Source organism: Ricinus communis, chromosome 10, assembly GCF_019578655.1.
Source record: "Ricinus communis isolate WT05 ecotype wild-type chromosome 10, ASM1957865v1, whole genome shotgun sequence".
NCBI classification, from domain to species: Eukaryota; Viridiplantae; Streptophyta; class Magnoliopsida; order Malpighiales; family Euphorbiaceae; genus Ricinus; species Ricinus communis.
Genome location: NC_063265.1, coordinates 20,339,025 through 20,362,828, shown reverse-complemented (window position 1 = coordinate 20,362,828; position 23,804 = coordinate 20,339,025). Strand labels below are relative to the sequence as shown.

The 23,804-nt window shown below is 29.7% G+C and overlaps 2 protein-coding genes across 2 annotated transcripts; one reads left to right on the top strand and one right to left on the bottom strand.

The window, feature by feature from the left end:
• Nucleotides 1-2,147: 2,147 nt before the first annotated feature.
• On the top strand, nt 2,148-3,077 carry LOC8268654. The gene has a single exon (XM_015727536.2). The coding sequence runs from the start codon at nt 2,238-2,240 to the stop codon at nt 2,766-2,768; it is 531 nt and encodes a 176-aa protein (XP_015583022.2). The 5' UTR covers nt 2,148-2,237; the 3' UTR covers nt 2,769-3,077.
• An 18,863-nt stretch (nt 3,078-21,940) lies between these two features.
• On the bottom strand, nt 21,941-23,142 carry LOC125371394. Its single transcript, XM_048380378.1, has 3 exons — nt 22,793-23,142; nt 22,163-22,676; nt 21,941-22,045 (listed from the first exon to the last, which is right to left on the bottom strand). The coding sequence occupies exons 1-3, from the start codon at nt 23,140-23,142 to the stop codon at nt 21,941-21,943; spliced, it is 969 nt and encodes a 322-aa protein (XP_048236335.1).
• Nucleotides 23,143-23,804: the final 662 nt, after the last annotated feature.

Here is a 23,804-nt window from a genome sequence, read left to right as displayed (position 1 = left end):
TGTCTTACCTTCTAGTAAATGGCGAATGAGGGTCATGTGCAATAGTTTTATTTCTTTCTCTCCCTTGATCGCTTTGACTGAACGTGAAGGAGCGTAGCCATTGGACCAGCCCTTGAACCTAGCCCTCAGAGCGAAAAAGAATTTAACTTTAGCTACTGAAGGAAGAATGTCACTTGGAATTCCATAAAGTGATTCTTCTATATATATATATATATATATATAGTTGCATTAGAGTTTCTAAAAAAGAAAACTCCTAATAGGATAAGTAAATACAATAAGAACTAAAATATAATTACATAATCCCTATGCGTGAGAAAGATTTTCATTTCTTTCTATATTTGAATTAAAGATTGCAATTTTTTGGGTTCGTAAAGAAGTTTCAGAAATTTTTGTTTAGATTTGGTGTATAGCTTCACCTATAAACTAAACATATAGATGATTGATATATATTTATTAATTTTTAATGATTAAATATGTGTCACTTATCCAATATTAAAATATAAAACCCCTATACATACCTGTCTCTTCTATTAATTATGGCGTATATATATATGACAAAATAAATTGCGACCATAAAAAGTAAAATTCAACTAAAATGCAATAAGCAAATACCCTAAGTCTCATGGAAAATTTCTCCTCGATGCATGAATCAATGACCAGCCTGCTTTAAAGAACATATACATAAACATCTAAACTAGCGAGTTAAAGCAGGAGCAACAATACTATCCAATCCCATCTTCTACCCCAACCATATGGACTGCTCTAAATTTTAGCAACGATTCTCTCACACAAACTCACCCAGACATACATCCAAAGATTATAAACTTTATAAAAATGAATTGAAGAGGACGTTGTATGTATGGATCTACAGAAGAGTCTGGCATAGTGGGCTATAGTAAGCAAGTTTGGCATTTGTGAGAGTTGGACAATAGCGCATAAATTGCTCCTAATCCACCTTTCTTTCTACCAAAAGTGCAGCACGAAAACTAGGATTTCTATCTGTTATTTCAAGAAAAATATATAATTATTAAATTTACAATCAGGAACAAGTCTATGACATTTTAAATCCTCTTATCCAAGCAGTAAAGCAAATGAAAATAAAGATCTTTTACATTACCCATCCAAGAAGCTACCATCTGTCTTCTTCCATTTATTACGTTTTTGGATCTTCAATCAGATTCTTTTTCAGAAAAAAGCAATAGTTGAACTAGCGAAACAAAATTAATAGAATCAGATAAAAAGAAAGAGATTGAAAGAAACCTTGACACTCGCCATAATTGTTTATGTTGAAGAAGAGATTGCCTCAATTGCCTCAATCCTCAATTTTTTCCATGTATTATAAAATAAAAAGAAATTAATTTGATTCCTTACATTTAAAAAGTCAATTTTCACTTTTCTCTATTTTGAAGAATTTAAAAGAAAAAAGGAAAAATTAAATCAATTAATCCATATGAAAAAGTATTAAAGATAAAGAGTCAACTAAATTCAAATAATTTTCTTGACTATTTATACTTAAATATTAATTAAAATACTCATTCTTATATAAATGATGATCTCAGTATTGCCTCCAAGTTTGCATTTACTTTTTGCTTTTTACAGAATGTGCATTTACTTTATGTTTGATTCATGAGGAATTCATTTTTTAATATATAAACTTTTAATAAAATAAAATACATTAGTATTTCTACATTACTTAAACGGAATTATTAATACGTTAATTCAGCAAAAAATGGATATATCCTATCACTGAAGGGATGATTTACGTCCTCTTTCGCAGTTGAATTAAGAAAAACAAAAGAAATGGGAAATCACAAATGGTAAAATAACACTTTTATTTTACAAAGTCTATTTTAACCAATGGTAACATGGGAATGTAGTCACCAATGATCTGTTTTAACTAAAATTCAAGTGATCATTATTTTATGGGTACACAATGCTCAATTTCATGTTTAGTATGCACAAGTTTAATGGACGACATTTCATCAGCAATTTTGTGATAAATTAAATGCTGAAAGCAAATAAAAAGTCCATGCTTTCACAAGCTATGTTATCAGAAATTTGTTGCCTAAATTAGACACAGTAAATCTAATTATGGACAACGTATTCTCTATATATCTGTACAAATTGAAATGTGTATCGCCGAGCACTCTCATGTTCAGATTCTAAAGCAATTTTAACAACCTAAGGCCACATTCCAGGCAGTTGTATACGTACCTGCGTTTTGCCTTGTAAAAGTTATGGTCGTATCAAAAGATTTTATCATCCTTTTTTATTTGGGTGTTATGATTCATACGTTATTGGCAAAAGAAGCGACAGGGAAGTATATAAGTAATGGCGTCATGAAAAGTAACGAGAAACGTGGATGCAGCCCATTACATCCTGTGGAATGTAAGCACCAACAAGCAAATAAATGGCAAAGAGGTTGTGGTAAAGGTGAAAAATGTCGAGAACCGGGTTCGAGACCAGTTGACACTAATACCTTACACGAAAAGAGAAAAAATAATGAGAAATTTCAGGATGACAAGATGAAAGAAGGGATAAGCAATGGAGCTTTAGGGAAAAACAAAATGCCTGTATGCAGTATAGTAAATCAAAAGCATTGCAGGAAACAACAGGCAAATGATTGGCAAAGAGGTTGTCAAAAAGGCCATAAATGTCGCGGTGATGAGGATGAAGAAGGAAAGGACAAAGATGCAAAACTGGTTGGCAAGAAAGGTTTAGGATTGAGAAGAGCAGGTAGTCATTTTTTGAAACATAGTCAAAATTAGAGTCTCATCTTTTTTTTTTTGGGTTATCCTAAATGGAACATTTAGAAGTGAGAATGGGTTTTGTATTTTCTTGTTCTTGACCAAATGGGGGTGATACAGGCATTGCTACTTTGATCCATAGTGAAAGTATGCTCCCTTGCATAGAAAATTCATCTTCAACATCTCTTCTATGCTTGGAAAACTTTCATTCCATGAATGAAAAATCCTTAGAATCCAATGAAAATGTGGGTGGGTCATTTTGTATCCTTTTATTCTCGTTCAATTTTTCAATATTGGAAAAAAAAATCAGATATCTTTCATTCTTTTTAAGTCCTCTTTTCCTTGCATACATACAATTCTTAAGCTTAGGTAGGGTCATTTTCAATTTAGGCTCTAATATTTAAATCTCACAATTTGAGTCCTAAATTCTAAGGTTAGTTTCAATTAAAGAATTTCATATGATAAATTTATTCTTAATAAAATATATTTACTTTATCTCTATTACTTATTCTAACCATTAAGTATCTATATTCATTTGGGATAATAAAAATAAGTCTTTTTCTTATAGATAGAAGAACAAACCCACATAAACAATAAAAACATTTAGGGGCTTTTGTTTTGGTTTAAGTTTTCTGTTTTCTGTCTATAACTAGTGAGGTAACTTCTCTAGATTATTTATATTTTATACTTTATTAGCACTATTCGTTCTTGAGTTCTTGAGGATGCTTTATTGGTTTTTTTAAATTCTATTAATAAGTTTTATTTATATACATATTATATCTATTTGATTGCTACTATATATATTTGTTTTAAGCTAAGAAATTTGTTTCCGTTAACCTTAATAAGATCTTGATTTAATTAAACATTTTTCCCTTTAACAATCCTCTTTTAATTTTATATGGACTAATTACACTCCATTCTTTGGCATGTGTTTATAACAATCGGCAATAAATTAATAAAAAAAAGATATTCATGGAAAGTCACTGGTTTCTTCAAATAAAAGAAGAGAAAAAAATGTTGATATCGGCCAATTAATTCATGCATGCTTTTTTTATTCACAGATATTTTCTTTTTCTCAATTTATACATCTATGCCTTTTACACTTGTATGCGTTCATCTATCCCATCATTATAGCAAATTAGGCTCAATCTTATTTGTTTGCTTAATTTGTTCTGTTATTAGTATTTATACTTGAGAGTTACTTGCTTCGCAGTTCCTTGATTTACATAATTGTTATAACATGGTGGAGGTTCATATAGCTTTATGGATCCAAGGTCTATAAATATGTGTGGGAGAAAAAAAATAAAAAATGCATATTTACTAAATTAAAAAAAGTAAGAAATTGCTGCATTTTGAAACAGAAAGTGCAAAACAGAAAGAGTTCCATACTTTTAGCCAAAAAAAAAACAAGGATATACTATGTGTCCTATATCTATAACTTTTCACTAACTAAAACACAAAGTTTTAACTTTAAACTTTTCTAAAAGATAAATCAATATATTTTTATAACAAAAAGCAAGATCTCCTCAAACATCAATCTCTATTTTATCAGTTCATAAACCCAATTCCCTCTCCACTAATGGTAATTGATTCAAATTCTTAATTTAGATGGTATTATAAAATCCTCTCTCAGGTCAAGAATTGTTGTGTTCGTCAAAATTCAATACTCAGAGAAGTCTATCATAGTTATTCAATAAAAAATAAGAGGTAGGTTTCATATTTTCAAGGCCATGCTCGAAGCAGTGTTTGCCACTAGACTCTGAAGGAAATAGTGTACAGGAAACACGCGAGCGTACTCCAAGTCGTGCTTGCTTCTGTTCATTTTAAAGAAGTTGCGAAAGCTGAGCATGATATGATACACGGGCGTGCTCCAGACCGTGCTCGCTTCTGACAAAGTTGAGGATATAGTGATTGCATAACATAGGATCACGCATGGCTGTGTTCCAAGCCGTGTCGAAACTAAGAGGATGTCACACGGCCATGTTTCAAGCCGTGTTGAATTTAAAGATAGTTTCTTTTATTGGAAACTTAGAAATTAAGGGCAATTTAGGGTTTCCTTAAGACTTAGCTATAAAAAGGAAAGGAGAAGAGTTATTAAGATAGAGAGAACCATCAGAGGATCAACTTTTAAGACATATTCAAGGAGATCAAGAAGATTTGTGCAAAGATTTGAGAGTTTGAATCAATTATTTCTTTTCCTTCTTTGATTTCTTTAATTATGTTTTTGTGTGTCGCTGCAATCATGTGTGGCTAGACTCCTTTAGGGTTTGAATTTGTGTAGTTATTCTATTACTTGTTTGGATCCTTAGTTCCTTTCAATGAATTAATTTTCAGTCAATTTTATGAGTTACTTTTACTGGTTCTTGTATTTAACTTTGGCCTGATTAAATATATATTTTTGGATAAATTAGAGATAACGAAAGTTGCATGATTTATCAGCTCATAGACTTGTAAAACTTAGTAACCTTAATCACGAAAATAGACGAATCCTTCAGGGAGCCATAAATTACTAAGAAATTTAATGAACCCTAGTAAATTGACATGACCATGAAAATAGATTGTAATTGACTTTGGTATTCTTAGATGAGCTTGAAAGAGACTCTAAATAATTTGAATGATTTACTCTTGACTAAATTAATCATTTGATTTGTGAAAAGATCATGTAATCCGAGTAATAGTTAGTAAAGCAAATTCATGCTTTAATATTAAAATTCAATCAATGAACAATTGAAGTATAACTTCTTGAATTCAAAATTAGTATAACATTTACCAATTCTAAGCTGTCAGAACTTGGAGTGTACAAGATATAACTCTCCAACTATTTCATGAACAGTTTCCTAAAAAACCAAAATATAAGCTAAGATAAATATGACATATATAAATTTAAAAAAACGCAACAAATAAAGTACTTGAATTGAATTATGAATTGCCATTTTTGTTTACAATGCAGCTATTTGAGCATTTATTCTACACCATTTTGCTTGATTATATTTTTTCTCTATAACACTTTTGACCCTTTCATTACACTGACCTTTTACTCTATGAATAGATAGATTTTGAATTTTTCCAACTGAACTTTTATCACAATCTTCTAAAGAAACAGAACCAACCTCACTCATAACGTTACTTTTTGCATTATCAAAAGCTAATTCACACTGTTCTCGAGCTTTAACATTATGTTCATCAATTGAGATTAATTTTTAAAATTTTTTAGCCATTTGAATTCTCCAAAATGAAGCACCTATATTAAATTCATTTGATGAACTTAAATTAATTAAGAATATATATATCTCTACTTTTAATAACTCCTTTTCTCTATCTCCTAATTATATATTTATATGAGATAACTTCAATACAATGGACATTTAATATATGTAAATAATTACAGAAAAGAATCCCCAGCTCTGAAACATTTTGCAAGTGTAGCATATACTCAAATCACGTTGATTAAAATCAACCTCACGTCGAATCACATCTACATCTGGCTACCAAACATAATATTTAATGTTGCTGCCATTAACATCACACATTTTTTATGACATGCAGCCCCCTTTATAAATTTCTCTTCAAACAAAAAATAAATTTATATTATGTATATCTCCTAGCATGTGAAAGGAGCTTCACATAATGCATTACCATAGTTGATTGACCTACTATGCAACGTAAATATTTTCCATTCTCTTTACTTCTCCATTCTAAGACTATATCAACAAATGAATTATAAAAGTTACAAAGAACGGCAGTCCTAAAAAGTCTTTTAGACACAATAATTATATGTTATCTCACTCCTTTGCGATGATAAAACACCACCTAAAAAACAGTCTTTACTAAAAGCAAGGCACCATTTATCTCTGGACTGGTATAGCTATTTTATTCAAGGGTTATTGTGACAACAAAATTCTGTAGCCAATCTGCATGCGAAAATATTGATGAACATTTTAGATAGAAACAATGTACATTCGGTACTAGATAATAAACATTAAGATAAACATTAATGAATAACAAAAGAAACAAACTTAGCATGAACATTAATCGAAATGAATATTAATTTCATAGATAGTGAATAATTAAGGCAAAATAATAATTAATATATGATAGTTAATTAAATGAAAATTATATATCTCTAAAATGAACATTTTTTAGTGCATTTAAATGAACAATAAACAATATTATGTATGCAGAGTACCAACAGCCCTGTGCACCTTAACTATACTTCATAGTGACAGCCTTGATCGAATGTGTAGGATATTCATCTACTATGTATCAAATTTATGATTTCATTAGTGCAACCTCAATTTTCAATTTAAAACGAGAAAGAGTTTCCCATTGTTAATAAATGATTATCCTTTAAATGGGAGAGATCTTATTTAAATTAAAAGGCCAAAAGTTATACCTCTATTCTTGCAAGAACGGACTAACAGGATCAACTAATTAGAAAATTCATAATTAAATACCGTTACTGTACATACGAATCTCCTTGTGAAAGACCAATTATTAGATAATTCATAAATAGAGCCAAAGTGTGAACTGTACATGTTAAAAATAGCATTGATTAAATGATTAAATATTTATTATATTAAATGATTAAATAAGAAAAGGCTCCGGTGTATAGAGAACACCTTACCGTTTAAGAAGTAACCATAGAAACGATGAAACCCACTATTATTTCTATTATTTATCTATTTCTATATTTATATTTACTACTTTTTTATGATTTTTTGGTTCGATACTTAGTATCAATATAGCTTCTTATTTCAAGGTGAAATGCCTCAAAAGAAAAAATCATGGTTGGGAAGGTTGGGGATACTGTGAGGTAGGTAGTTTATTTGAGACGGATGCTTCCTAAAGAGTAATGAAGGTGTGCGAATTACTGACTTTTTAAGAATTTAATATTTTTTTTTGAATTCTCTCCTATATGCCATATACAAAGCCATGGCATGAGTCATGAAATACTTGAGCAATTATAGTAGCCATGGTAGAAGATTGGTCTGTTGTTATTGTTTATGAATGTTTTCCTTCTGTAGAACTTATAAAAGTGTTAAAAAGCCAAAAAAAGACTTGAATCTTTCATTCAATAAGAAAACCACATCCAATAAAAAAATAAAAATAGTATCATATATTTTACTCTAATAATATTAAATGTTCATGATGACTAGAAGAATCAATATAATACAAAATAAAATTAATTAAGTAATGTTGGTTAATAAATACAAAAAGACCACAAATCATATAATATATGTTAGTACGATATATAATATCATGCACTAACAAATCTCCAAACAACTCATAATCTTGTTTCATTTGCCCATCTCTCCAAAAGAAGCTGCATAATCTTGCTTCACTATCAACCTCAAAATCAAAGCATTCGTATCACTACCATCCAATTTGTTCATATTTTCCAACGCCAAATGATTATAAGAATCCTTTGCTGTAAATACAACCAATAGTGATCCTCTTGATTAGTTTTTCAATAATCTAATCCTATTAACCGCTCCAACTCCACTTCTTTTAAAATCATTAAGATAATTAAACTGGTTTTTTTTTTTTTTTGTAATTTGTCAATGAGAAAGGACAAGTTGGATTTTGCTAGCTGGACATAGGTCATAATTATACTCTTTTTGGTGTTTGCATACAGTCCAAACTCCTTCATTAACATGAAACTTTATGAGAGCTCAACAACTAGTATGAATATCAAGTTTTGGGAAACATTTATTTTTCTTGCCTACATTTTCCTTTATACCAGCCTTTGAATAAATAAAGATTTTTCATTGTTAACAACTTGTCATCTGCTTTATACCTTTGCTTATTCTTTCTCACACCAAAACTAATTCTAAATGCATAATCATTGTATAAATAATAAGCTTCATAATAAACTTCACAGATATTCCTAATAATTCATCACTAAAAGAATTAGTGTGACAGTCTGGCCTAGAGAAGCGGTTTGACGAGGGCGGGAAGTGGACATCGGGGCAAGGAAAGGATGCCTGGACAAGGAGTGGCTTATGGCAGATTTCTAGGATGGCAGCACTCTAAGGTATGAGGATACAGGAATGAATCAAATTGCACATCGACGGAGAATGATTGATAACATATATGTAAAGAGTTGAAACTAATCATATGAGACGCCTTTTGGTTGTTTGGCTGTGGAGTTATAGGAACTTCAAAGTTAAACGTACTTGTTTCGGGGAAATTTTAGGATGGGTGGCCTCCTGGGAAGTTCTTGAATCTGCCAAAGGGATAAAATCGTGCGGCCAGTAGGGGAGCCAAAACGAATAACATCTCATATGATCTGGTTCCAGGCCATTACAAATGGTATCAGAGCAGGATCCCTCTAATAGATGTGTGGTTCGAGGACGAATTAGGCGAAAGCTGGTAGGCATGTGACAACCTGGCCTAGAGAAGCGGTCTGATGAGGGCGGGAAGTGGACACCGGGGCAAGGATAGGATGCTTGGACAAGGAGCAGCTTCTAGAATGGCAACACTTTAAGGTACGGGAGAAAAGACATTATTGTCCCAAAGATAGTATATTCTACTATCACCCAACATCAAGGTATGATCATATAAGCTACAAAAATAAGTGTATACTCATTTATCCAGCTAATAAAATTTTCAAATTTGCAACATATAGGAAATACTAAAATTACCATTACCCGTTCTCAATTTATCTAATAGAAAAATAAGTCAGAAATTTTAAACTACAATTAAATGTAAGACTACAAATAAATAAATAAGTAAATAATTAATTAAATAATTAAATTAATAAATGGTCAAAGTATATATATAGTATATTTTAAAACTACAATTTTATATACTTATCCATTCACGTGAACTTTAATGGAGAAAAGACTCCTAACTAGGAGATGGATCGCTAGAACCTGTATCAAACTCGAGACCTTTACCTAATATAAAAATAAGAATTAAAACAGAATAAGAATTCGAACCAACTGGATTAAGATTGGATAAGCGATTAAATGTGAATGCAATGCAACGATTCCTAACAATTCTACTAAAATATCTGGCAGCATTTCCGCTAAAATCAGACTAATTTTCCCTATCAAAGCAGGTCCATAACTGTAGAAAATCACTTCTATATTTATTAAAACTCATTTGGACCTCCAACCTTCCTTTTTTACCCAACTTGACCAATTTTACAACATAATACATTTAATGCACAACACGAGTTTCCACAAATAATTTTTCATAATATTTGAATTTATTTAATTTATCGTAGTCTTACAATTCCAATAATTAATTTATCGATATTCGAAATAATCCTCCACCATACATTATCAAAATTTAAATAATTTATCGGTTCTATAATCATCCTACAACTCGCAATTTAACGATAATTCAACCAGATTAAATATTCTAATTTTAATCCCACAAATCAAATTAAAAATTCATAGCTAATTGTTCATGATGAATTTAAGCAAACTAATACCACCAAAATTAGAAATAAAGCGGCAAAGATTCTGCCTCACGGCAAGCTAATTGAGGCGCCGCCACCCGTGACGGCCGAAAAATTCAACGTCGCTGAAAATGCAATCTGAGGCCATCCACTTGAAGCTATCGATGCGAGAAGTCTGAAAATGCAATTATTTTCGCCTAAAATGGCTCGCAAGGGGCTGCTCCAATGAAGCTCCACCACTTGATTTTCGGCGATTGTAGCTGCAATTGGGGCCTAAAATGGACTATTTGGAGCTTGGGGAAGCTAATACAGCCTCCTAAGAATATAGCAGCTCAGCTATGATAGCTGCTTCCAAGCTTGATGCGACATGAGTAGGATGGAGGACAACTAAGAAGGTGGGGCTGACTAGTGAAATACGGTGGAAATGTGGGAGGGACATCGTGGACAGAGAAGGAGAAGTGAGGTGAGGGGCTGTAAGCGGAAATGAAAAGAAAATGAAATTAATTAAAATAATAGGAAAAATTTATAGTTTTATAATATTATTTGCTTGATTCACGATATACCAACATGCGTGGATTTCTTTCACCATATCCAGAAGAACAATATCATTTGTTTGACTATAAAGGCGGACGACATCCACAAAGTCCTAAAAATTGTTTAATCATAAGCATTTTTCGTTAAGAAATGTCATTGAACATAATTTTGGAGTGCTTAGAGCACAATTTCTATTCTTAAAGATATTGCCTTGGTATAAATTTAAGCATCAAAAATATATTACTCTTGCTTACTGTGTAATCTACAATTTTATTAAAATGTAAGAAGATATGAATGATTTGTTTGTGGAATATGCAAATGATAACATTGATCTTTAGGACAGCCAAAGGAACGAAGCATATGAAAGTATTAAAATTGATTCAAGTCAACTTTATTGAATGAATATTGTTTGTGATTGAATAGCAAAAAGTTTGTGCCAAGATTATCATGATCAATGATTTACTTTTTAAGTGAAATTTATTTTAAAAGATTTCTTAATTTATTGAAGCTATATTTTGTTCACCCTTTAAGTTCCTCTCTAGTGTGAATTTTTCTTAATTCATCAATATAATTATTTATTTATAGAATAAAATTTAATATTTTTATATGTCATTAAGTCTCTGTGATAGTATTTATAAACAATTTTCAAAAAACAGACAATAAATATCAGAAAAACAGCTTCTAGTTTTTTAAAAATAAAAAACAAAAGATATAACAAACGAAATTTTTTTATTAATAGATTTCTAACAGAATTTGTTTGCAAATGAAATTATCTAATGCGCTATATAATAAATGTAGAATTTTGTATTTGACTTAAGTGTGAAATTTGATTCAATATTTTACTTTTCAGTATTGCTCTTCATTCTTCTCAAAAAATACAAAACTAACAAAACTGCTCTTCATTTTATATATATTATATTTATTTAAGTATTTTCTTTGAAAAAGTTAAAATAGGGAGAGAGAGGGAATGGGAGAAATAAACTATTTGAATTAAAGATAGTTTTGCCATAAAAAAGTCATTATTTTAAAATAGAATTTTGTTCAAGTATAATTAATTTCATGAATTTAATAAGATAGAATTCTAAATACATTTTTATTTACACTAAATTTGAATTTAAAAATAAATCTCATAAAATTTATAAATTTCATTTATACCAAAATACAAGATTAGGTGTTGTGTTTAAATCTCCAAGCGAACGGATGGTGAGTTATAGTATAAAGAGTTATCATTTTTTCGAGGATCCTGTATTGAATACTAATATTTTTATTTATAATCTTAACTAGCAAATCGAATAAAGATAATTAATTGAATAAAATAATAATCTAAACAATTAAAACTAAAAGAAGATCAAATAATTAAAATTTAGAGCTTAAGTTTAATTTTACTATTACAATCAACCATGAACATTTTATTTTTAAACACGTCAATTTTAGTAGCTTAATATATTAAAATTTAACATACTCTCGTAATTAAGAAGTAAATAAAAACTCATTAAATCTCCTTATAACAATTGTTTTTACCCCCGAAGAGCTCACCTACTCTCGTGGTCGAGTGATCTAAGTCCTACAAGTCTTAAACTAGTAAATTTCTCCAACTCTCGTTGGTTAATCTACTCATAAATATGAATCAAGTTAGGCAAGAATGAAAATATAAATTAAGACAACTCGTAGAATTAACTAAAATAAATTAATAAAATAAAGATGGTGTCAATTAATGGAACTGCTACTTCTAAACTAAACTCTAAAAAAAGTTTAGCCAAACATAATTATAGCAGATAATTACAAATATAATTATAAAAATTAAAGATGAAAAAGAAATAATGGATGAAGCTCTTGAATATTGTGCAATTCCTTCTTCAATATCTGTTGATTACTTGTTTGTATCCTCGAATAAATGCTGGGGTGATTCTATATATCTCCTTATATAGGAAAAACTAAAATAAAAACCTACTTGCTCTTGAATTCTCGAGTCTTTCATGAATATGAATCTTCTATTGTTTGACATGGCCATGTCTCTGTCCATGTTGCATAGCTTCTTTCTAGCCTGGTCACATCCTCTTTCAGTAGATGGTACGAGCACAAGCATGCTCATGACGCTCTAATCTTTGACGTTTTGAAATTCTTCTAAACAAACTTTCCTACAAAAAAAAAAAAAAAAAAAAAAATTAGTACTTTGAATAAACTCTTAATTCTACTAAGTTGGCACATTTTGCTTTTTCCAATGGCTCTAAAGAAGTTGGGTTTGAAGGGATTCTTCCTTCTAAATCTAGGGACATGGTTAATGTTGAGGATGCTGCATTTGGTTTTGTTTCTTCTTAATATATTTCCCTGATTTCTAGAACTAAAATTCTCCTAATTGAACTAAAATTGAACTAGATACAACAAAATCCAACTCTAAACTAAAGTATTTTTTAATCCAACTCAAATATACAGAAAACATCACATAAATTAGGATTTTTCAGAAATTAACAAATATGAAATTATGGCTTCTAGTACTATTATCTTACTTTTAATTTATACGAATTCAGTCTTTTCTCAAAGTTTGTATAAACTATATATGAACTCTACTTTCCTGAATTTTATTAGGTACACCATTTTCTTAAAATATATATATATATATATATATATTTTTTTTCTGAGGAGACACTTTCTTATAAAATTTATGGATAAAATAGAAAATATTTGTATTTCAGCAAAAAGGACTTAAACGACATTGTTAGCACATTAATTCCACCAAAAAAGGGTATATCCTATACCTGAAGAGATGATTCATGTCCTCTTTCATAATTGAATTAAGAAAATGAAAATCATATAAGGTAAAATGACACTTTTACTTTACAAAGTCTATTTTAACTAATGGTAACATGGGAATGTAGTCACCAATGATCTGTTTTAACTAAAATTCAAGTGATCATTATTTTATGGGTACACGATGCTCAATTTCATATTTAGTATGCACAAGTTTAAGGGACGACATTTCATCAACGATGTTGTGATAAATTAAATGTTAGAAAGCAACTAATAGTAGCAAATCTATTAAGTCCATGCTTTCACAAGCTATTTTATCAGAAATTTGCTGCTTAAATTAGACAAAGTAAATCTAGTTATAGACAACCTATTCTCTATATATTTGTACAAATTGAAATGCCTATTGCCGAGCGCTCTCATTTTCAGATTTTAAAGAAAATTGCATCCTAAGGCCACATTCCAGGCAGGTATATATGCACCTGCATATTGCCTTAATCAAAGTCATGGTCGTATCAAAAAGTTTTATCATCCTTTTTTATTTGGGTGTTACGGCCTGTACTTTTTTGGCAAAAGAAGCGACAGGTGAGTATATAGGTAATGGCGTTATGAAGAGCAACGAGGAACATGGATGCAACCCATTACATCCTGCGGAATGTAAGCCACAACAAGTGAATAAATGGAAAAAAGGTTGTGGTGAAGGTGAAAATTTTCGAGAACCAGGCCAGCGATCAGTTGGCATTAAGACTTTGCACAAAACTAAAAAAAGAAATGAAAAATTTCGGGATGACAAGATGATAACCAATGGAGCTTTGAAAAAAAACAAAATGCCTGTATGCAGTATAGTGAATCAAAAGCATTGCAGGAAACAACAGGCAAATGATTGGCAAAGAGGTTGTCAAAAAGGCCATAAATGTCGCGGTGATGAGGACGAAGAAGGAAAGGACAAAGATGCAAAACTGGTTGGCAAGAAAGGTTTAGGATTGAGAAGAGCAGGTAGTCATTTTGGAAAACATAGTAAAAATTAGAGTGTCATTTTCTTTTTTCTTTTTTTTTTGGTTATCCTAAATGGAACAATTAGAAGTGAGAATGGGTTTTGCATTTTCTTGTTCTTGACCAAATGGGGGCGATACAGGCATTGCCATTTTGCATCCACAGTTGCATAGAAAATTCATCTTCAACATCTCTTCTATGCTGGGAAAACTTCCATTCCTTGTATGAAAAGATAATTCCTTAGAGTCTGATGAAAATGTGGGTGGGTCATTCTTTATTCTTTTATTCTATTTCAATTTTATATATTAAAACGAAATCAGATATCTTTCATTCTTTTTGAGTCTTCTTTTCCTTATATACATACAAATCTTAAGCTTAAGCTTAGGCAGGATCTTTTTCTATTTATGCTCTAATATTTAAATCTCACAATTTGAGCCCTAGATTATCATGCCCAGATAGTTTTTTCTTCTTCTTTTTTTTTTTTCCCTTAAAAATGCACATTCACACTGTGTTTGGTTCAATGTCCTATACAATTTATTTATTCATTAATAAATAGACTCCTAATAGCATTTCTTTGCAAATGAAATTATTTATTACGTTCTATAATAAAAATGTAGAATTCAGTTTAACTGATATGGATTTTGTGTTCGATCTAAGTGTGAAATTTGATTCAATATTTTAGTTTTTCAAAGTTTCATTTCATTCTTTTGAAAAGTAAAAAAAGAACTGCTCTATACATTGTGTTTGTTTAAGTATTTTCTTCAGAAATTAGTTAAAATAAGAGAGAGAGAGAGAGCGAGAGAATGGGAGAAATAAATTATTTGAATTAAGGGTAGTTTTTCATTTAAAAAAAACTCATTAATTTAAAATTTATTTATGGTTGTGCCACATTTAAATAGAATTTTACTTAGTTATAATTAATTTCATGAATTTGATGAGATACAACTCTAAATAAATTTTTATTTACATTAAATACAATAAATTTGAATTTAAAAATAGATTTCATTTAATTTATAAAATTCCATTTATACCAAACTCTACTTTCCTGAAATTTATTAGGTACTCCGCTTTCTTAAAATATATTTTCTCTTTTTCTTTTGGTGAGAAGACACTTTCTTAAAATCTATGGACACAATAAAATATAATATATTCGTATTTCAGCAAAAATACTTAGAGAATATCATTAATAGATTAATTCCCCAAAAAAACAATTGAATATATCCTATCACTGAAGAGATGAATTTCTTTTGCTCTTTGGTGATTGAATTAAGAAAAAAGAAAAAGAAAATCAGGTAAATTACATTTTTTTAGTTTAAGAAAAATAAAAAATAAAAAAGTAATTGTAGATTTTTCTGATAAATAAAATTAATGGCTTATGCGATTAAAAAATAAGGCATGTTGATGTGGCATTGATATTGTTAACATCCCCTAATTTCCTATACACCTAAATTACATACAAAAAAAATATTAAATCAAGGCCATAACAAAATTTTCTTTTATTTAAACAATAATTTCAATATTTTAACTATAATTACTAATTAGATAATATTTAAACAATTTTTTCTTTAAATAATAGATAAAGTACAATACAAAAAATATAATTTGGAAATATTATAGAATAAAACAATATGTATGTATTCATAAATTATGAAAAATCTATATATAGTTTATTTATTTATATATATGTAAAATAAATAACTCATCAATATTTAATGTAATATTAATTTCAAGTTAAATACAAAAAAAAAATTTAAATATAACTAATGTGAATGTAAATAAAATCAATTAATCTTTTAATATATCATATCAAATTTTAAAATTATTAAATTACTCCTGATAAAAATTAAAGCAATTAAAATTTAAAATCACTCGTATTACAAATATGGAGCACTGCCCTCTACATCATCAAAAATTTCTCAAATTCCTAATAGGTACCGTCGCTTGTAATGAAAATTTAAATTTTGGTATCAAAAAGAAAAAAAAGAATTAAAATATTGATACTAATTAGAAATATAGGTCAAAATCTTGGTATTAATGGGACTATTATCTTATTATAATATAATAAATACGAATAGATTTTTATATTTTAAAATTGAAATTAAATATTTTCTTTTTATTACTAATAATTAAACTAGTCAAATGTATTAGCATAACAAAATAAAAACTTATTATGATATTTTAATAGTTTCTTATAAATAATCTAGAATACGGACTTTAGTAAAACAAATTATAAAAACAAAATTTTAAACAAATAAATTCAAATTTAAAATATATCTAACAAAACTTTGCAATTTATTAAGCTATTAAAGGTAAAGTGAATTTAATTTCATAAATAAAATATTTAAATTATAACCAAATATTATTGTTTTATAAATTTTATATATAATATTTGGTATAATTGTTTTACTTAAGATTAAATTATTATAATTTCTAAAATTTCACAAATATATATTTTTAGTGAAATAAATTTGAATTATGAAATAAAATCATATCATGTTTTTGTTAAATTTTATAAATGGCATAAGTATATCTATATAGCTCATAGGGTTTAAAAGGTCATAGTAATTTATGCTTTGAATTTGACAATATTTTTAGAAAAATCCTTATGTTAATCTAAGTATATAATCTCATCTATACACAAAATCAATAAATGATTGACATATATTAATTAATTTAAAATAATAAAATATGTGTCAATCATCCAAACTTATAAAACACTCACATATAATGTTACTTTTCTAACCTTGAAGTGTATATATCTGATATAGGTAAGAATCACCCTAATTTAAAAGAATTTAATATGCTTTTATTATTTTAACAGATAATTTTGACAAAAAAATATAATAGTATAAAATAGAATATTACATTAAACCTAGAAATGTTATAATTCTTTATGCTCGTAGTAGTTTACTCTAAAATAAATTTCCATTTGCAAGTAGGATATATTAGAAATTGAAATTGAATTGATTAAGATATGAGTTAAATGAATGAGAGAGTGCAGAGTTCATTTAATAGAATTGGATTTGGATCCAACTAATAATAAAATGACTAAAACAAGTCATTTGATTGGTTGGACTTTAACCACTCTAAATTATTTGTATTAAATCTTATTCCTTAGTAATGTAGGATTTCTAACACTTCTCTCAAATACAACTAGGATTTGACTTTGACACTCAGTTGTCATCTGAAATTGAAATTCTTTCTCTCAAACTTAAAATTGAATTAAAATACAGTGATATTCATGATATGAAAGACTGATCTATAGCCAAACCTACTCTGATACCATATTAGAATTTGAATTAATTGAATTGAAAATATGAGTTAAATGAATGAATGAATATAGAATCTAACTAATAGAATTATGCTTGAGTCCAACCAATACCAAATTGACTAGAACTAGCCATTTGGTTAATTGGACCTTTACCCTTATAAATTGTTTGTATATCTTATTTTTTTAGTGATGTGAGATCTCTAACACTCCCATTAAGTGCAATTGGAGTTTGACTTTATCGGACCGAGCCACTGGGATTGGATATTCAGATGGAAAGATGAAAAATCAAAAGACCGGGTCAGACTTGCTTTGATGCTATTTTAAAATTTGATTGATTTAATTAAAAGTGAGCATTAAATGAATGATTGAGTGTAGAGTCCAACTAATAGAATTGGGCTTGGGTCTAACCAAATACTAAAATGATTAAGACAAGCCATATGGTTGGTTGGATCTTAACCCTTATAAATTGTTTGTACTTTTTATTCATTCTCTAACCTCTCCCTCAAGTGCAAATGGTATTTAATTTTAACACCTATTTGTCACTTTAAATTGAAATTCTCCCTCTGAAATGTGAGATTGAATTGTAACGCAACGGCAATATCGAACTGGTTTAGGCATCCAGATGGGAAGTCGGGAAATTAATAAACTAAGGCAGACCAACTCTAGTACTATATTAAAGTTTGAACTGGTCTTATTAAATGTGAGAGTTAAATGAATGAGTGTGGAGCCCAATTAATATAATTAGGCTTGATTCTAACTAATAACAAAATAACTAGAACTAGTCGCATAGTTGTTATATTCCGTAGTGATATAGGATCTCTAACACTCTTCCTTAAGTGCAAATGGGATTTGACTTTGTTGCCCATTTGTCACTTGAGATTGAACTGCACAGCAGCGACATTGTACCGGACCATTGGGACTGGATATCGAGACGGGAAGCCACAAAATTAAGAATTAGGTCTATTCCTTAATAATATAGGATCTCTAACACTTCCTTTCAAATGTAATTATTGGCACTGATGCCCACTTGTCACTTGAAATTAAAATTCTCCTCCTAAAATTTAAGATTGAACTGACACGCAATGGCAACACCGTATAGGGTTATTTGGATTGTACATTCAAATAGAAAGTTGGAAATTTAAGAAACTAGGTCAGACGTGCTTTGATACTTGATGTGTCTTTTTTAGTACTCGCAAGTGCACGAACCGTTCTTATAGTAAAGGTAAGTTCACCACGAGATCGATCTCTCAAGGAACTATGAGGCCACTTATTATAAAGACTACTTATCAACACAAAACAATAAAAGTAAATCTAAACACTCTAAATCATATGTTTGAGAGGATAATGGTCATAAAGTAATAGTATATGCTAAAAATAGTATTTAATCTAGCCATTTACTTAGTAATCTCCTTGTTTTACTTTAAGCCTGATCTAATGAATGAGATGGTGATGTGCCTTTTCCCTAAATCACTCAAGCTAATGATGCAATTTAGGTTTCTTATTCCAACATAGATTAAAGTAAAGATGATATTTCTAATACTTTTAAACCTAAAGATTTTCATAACAACTACTATTGCTAAATTAATATGATGGTTAACTAACAATAATAACTGAAATTAATAAAGATATGAAGATAAAGAAATTATTCATTAAATAAATAAATAACAAGGTTCATACAAAAGTAAAAAGACTAAACTAAACACTTATGAATACTAGCCTAACTTATTTAACCAAATGATCATGATATTAAATAGAAAGACATAAAATAATAAAATAAAAAGCTCCCTCAAGATCCAGAATTTCTTCAAGTAGGAAGAAGATTGGTCCTCAGTCTCCACTTCTTGAAAAGCTCCTTAGATATAAATCCTAATAATTATACAAAATGACTAAAATATCCATTGGGCCTCATAATTAGCAGTCCATGCGTCTTAATCTTGAGCCTTGACACGAATATGTCTCATTAAGCTTTTTTTAGCTCCATATTTTTCTCTTTTTGCTAATATTTCTGAAAATAGACAATTAAACTTAAGTGAGGCAAAATCACATATTTTCACCATTTTATATATAGAAATATATCATTAAAGCTTTAAAATACCCTTAAATATCTATACATAATTTGGACCGATCAAATACCCCTACACTTAAACTTTTACTTGTCCTCCAAGTAAATAGCAACTGAGAATTAACTTTTGCAAAAATCATGAAAAACATCCCTACTCAGCTTAAAGATATTATTCAAAAGAATCTCACTAATGCAAAGATCATGTCAACCCAAGAACATTTGAGTAATAATAATTTTCTTTAAAAATATAAACTCAATCATTGTTAATCAAAAGACTCAAGCATCCAATCCTTCAAACCTGTTTCACAACAAATAGTCTAACTCATCTTCAAAGGATACAACTATGATGCATAATCCAAATTATCATAACCCTATTCAAAAGGGCAAAACCTTCATTTAAAAACAAGAGATCAATAGGCATTTATTACTTGCTTTTGAAGCTCTTATACTTTTTCTTTTCTTTTCTTTTCTTTATACTCTTTGGATTTTAATTTTTGATACTTGGGGTATTTCATTCTTTCTTGAGATGTTATACCTTTTTATGCAAATACAAATATGGGTAATGAATGCACCTGGTTACTCAACAAAACATACATCAAGATGCTTTGCATACTCATAATCTTAATTGCCTTTTTACGCGAAAATCAACATTAGTCATGAAGATCCCCTGATTACTAAGCAACTAAAATTAGCATAGTAGAGTTATTAAACTTAGAGCTTTAAACTTGCCCATATCATATCTCACAAACTTAGGCAAGCCAATTTAATAATAATGAAATCATAATCTAAATCATACACTTCTAATCATACCCATATCGAATGTTACTAAACTATTCATCATGTCCATATACAAAAGATGAACACTTGATCATTTAAGTGCAAATAACTCAAAAGTTTATATTTATACATGTTAAAAACTAACTCAAGAGTTCAAGAATCTTAACATAATAGCATTCTTTCATTGACTCTTATATAGAACAATAAGAAAAAGCTGAGTGGAAAAATTTAAAATCTTGCAAAAGATTAATCAAAGTTGCTAATTCTCATGGCATATGACGTATAAAGTTAATCGAAGAAATATTCTATTTCCCTTCTCCACACTTAAATTTGACATTGCCCTCAATGCCATTGCATATAGAAAAATAAAGAACAAAAAGAGAGCAAAAAGAAAGAATACTACCCTGAAATTTTGCAATGCATAGTAAGCCATGAACTTAAACTCCAATCTCCACCATCCAAACCTTAGAAGCACCTTGAACACACATCATTGATAATTATAAAAGAAATAAATAAATAAAAATTTAAAAATAATGAAGAATTAAAAATAATAAACTATACTAGAAAGATTAAATCCTAAGATAATTAAAAGTTAGATCCTAATAAATAAATATAAATTCTAGAATAAAATTTAAAATAAAGTCCTAGATCAATGAAATGACTATTTATGTGGAGGAGATAAATAAATATATAATTTTAAAAGAGGGTATGTTAACTAAAAATAATTCACAACTAATCCCAATTTCTTGGATTTAATTATTTTAATTTTTGCTCAAAAAAAAATTTTTTTTTACGGCCGCTGCACTGGTTGCGTCGTTAAGTTGTTGCCACGTCTGCCTACGCTACGGGCCCGTTCATTCGTGCTACATGCCTATGTTGCGGGCCCATTCGTGTCTACTGCCGATCTTTGCGAGTCCGTGCGTGCGCACCTGCCTCTCTTCTGAGCACATGGGCCGCCCGCGAGGTCGGCTTCACTGCATGGCCTCCTCGTAGCAGACCGGCGTCGGCCTCCGCGGCGGCACCGCAGACGTACAGCTGGCTCTGGCTTCATGGAGCTGCCACGACCATGGCCGCTGCGGGCTCGTGTTGTCTCTCACCGGGCTGTGTCGTCTCTACGGGCCCGTATGAAAATTCGCTGCCGCAATGTGGCTCGCTCAAAATATGTTTTTTTTTGTTTTATTTTTTAGCTTTAATTGGTTCTCATGGAAACATATTGCCTTTTGGGGATTAAATACAAGCCTACAAGATAAACATAAAATAAATTAAAAATGAATTTTAAAAAATTAAAAATGAATTTTAAAAAATTAAAATAATAATAATAATAATAATAATAACTTAAATGCATAAAAATAAAAATACAATTGCTAAGTTTATTGTTTATAGCTAGACATTCCTGATTATGCTCATGGTGGGTGTTCATTCGCGCACTCCACCTCTTCATCATAAGTCATTCCTTTTAAGTATGGCTTTATACTTTTAATGCGAACATCTAAAGTGTCACGAAAACTCTTGTCAATTAAGAATGGAATATCATCATATAATTGTTCATAAACAAGAGAATCTAAATAATTATATGAACATTTATCAATAGTAGATTTAGGAGATAAAGTTAGAAAATCAAACACTTTAAATTCCGCAGTTTCTCCTAAAACTGTCATGGTAAGTTTTTCATCATGCATATCAATCACAGTTCTAGTAGTTGCCATGAAAAGTCTACCAAGGAATATGGTTTGCTCTTTATCCCTTGCTGGTGCGTTTTCCATGTCAAGTACTACAAAATCAACTTGAATTATTAACTTACCTACTTGTACTAGCAAGTCTTCCACTATACCTCTAGGATATTTTATCGATCTGTCTGCAAATTGTAGAGACATAGTGGTAGGATTCAACTCTCCCAAGCCAAGTAGTTCATACATCGAATACGGCATCAAGTTGATGCTTGCTCCCAAATCTAACATGACTTTTATATCATTTTTATCACCTATTGTAATATTAATGGTGAAGCTACCAGGATCCTTCATCTTAAGGGGCAATTGATGTTGAAGCATTACACTTACTGCTTGTACTTTTTCGTTGTTCGCATATTGCCTTTTGTTGGTGTTCAACTCTTCAAAGAATTTTGTATAAGCTGGTTTATTCCTTATAACATCCAACAAAGGTAAGTTAGTATTAACTTTAGAGAGCATCTCAATACTTTCAAAAAAAATTCATTATTTTTGCTCTCTTTGGGTTGGTTTAGAAAAGGAATAGGGGGCCTATAAGGCTGAGTTGCCTTATGAAATTTAGGTCTAGAAAATGCTTCCTTTTCTTTCTTCTCCAGTCTAAGATTAGGCTCTACTTTTTCTTCCTTTTGTATGCTTTCCTCATTGCTTTGCACTAATCCATCATTTTTAGGTGTACCTGCATAAGAAGAAAAATTCCTTTCAGTTTTCATAGCAATATTATCGACAACCTCACCTCTTCTAATAGTAGTAATGGAATTGGCCTGTTCAGGTTGACTTGATAGTTCCTCTTTATTAATCTCTTCAACAATTTGTTCCATTTGAGCTTCTAAACGTTTTAGTGAAGCCTTAATGGAATCTGTCTTTTTCTCATTCCTCTCCATCCTATTATGAGAAGCCATCATAAATGATTGAAGTATTTCTTCCAAACTTAGTTTTCTTTGTTCATTAGATTGAAGAGTTTGTTCTTGATCTTGAAAGAAAGGATTTGAGTCCCTTTGGAATTGAGAATATTGGTATTGGTAATGAGGTTGATTTTGATTTCTCAATAATTTTGGTGGGTTTTGGTCATTGTATTTCCAAGAAAAATTTGGATGGTTTCTCCAACCTGTATTATATGTGTTGGAATAAGGGTCATTCATAGGATGCATTAGCACTATGACCATAAATACCATAAATACCACATACCTCATTATTTAGTGAGTTTTTTATTGAAGTAAGCATATTAACTTGCTTAGTCAATGCAGCCAATTGCATGGCCATCTCACTATTAGCTACTACTTCATTTACTTCTACTCTCTTTGTCCTTACACTCTTTTGTTGAGAATTGGCTCCTAACATCTCAAAGATGTTATAAACCTCATCAGGTGTCCTACTTCTCTTGGTGGGTTTGCCATGATATCAACTTCTTCTAGTTGCTTCCTGTTAAGCATACAAAACAAAACAAAAATTCACATTAAAAATAAAATTTACAAACAAAATAAATACACATAAACAAAACAAATCACAAAACACAAAACACAAAATAAACAAATAAAATAAAAAC

Coding starts and splice junctions, on each gene's coding strand:
- LOC8268654 (XM_015727536.2), top strand. CDS start 2,238: ATGGTCGTATCAAAAGATTTTATCATCCTTTTTTATTTGGGTGTTATG.
- LOC125371394 (XM_048380378.1), bottom strand. CDS start 23,142: ATGGAGAGGAATGAGAAAAAGACAGATTCCATTAAGGCTTCACTAAAA. Junction 22,677..22,792: donor AAGGCAACTCAGCCTTATAG/GCCCCCTATTCC, acceptor GGATGTTATAAG/GAATAAACCAGCTTATACAA. Junction 22,046..22,162: donor GAGAAACTGCGGAATTTAAA/GTGTTTGATTTT, acceptor TTAATTGACAAG/AGTTTTCGTGACACTTTAGA.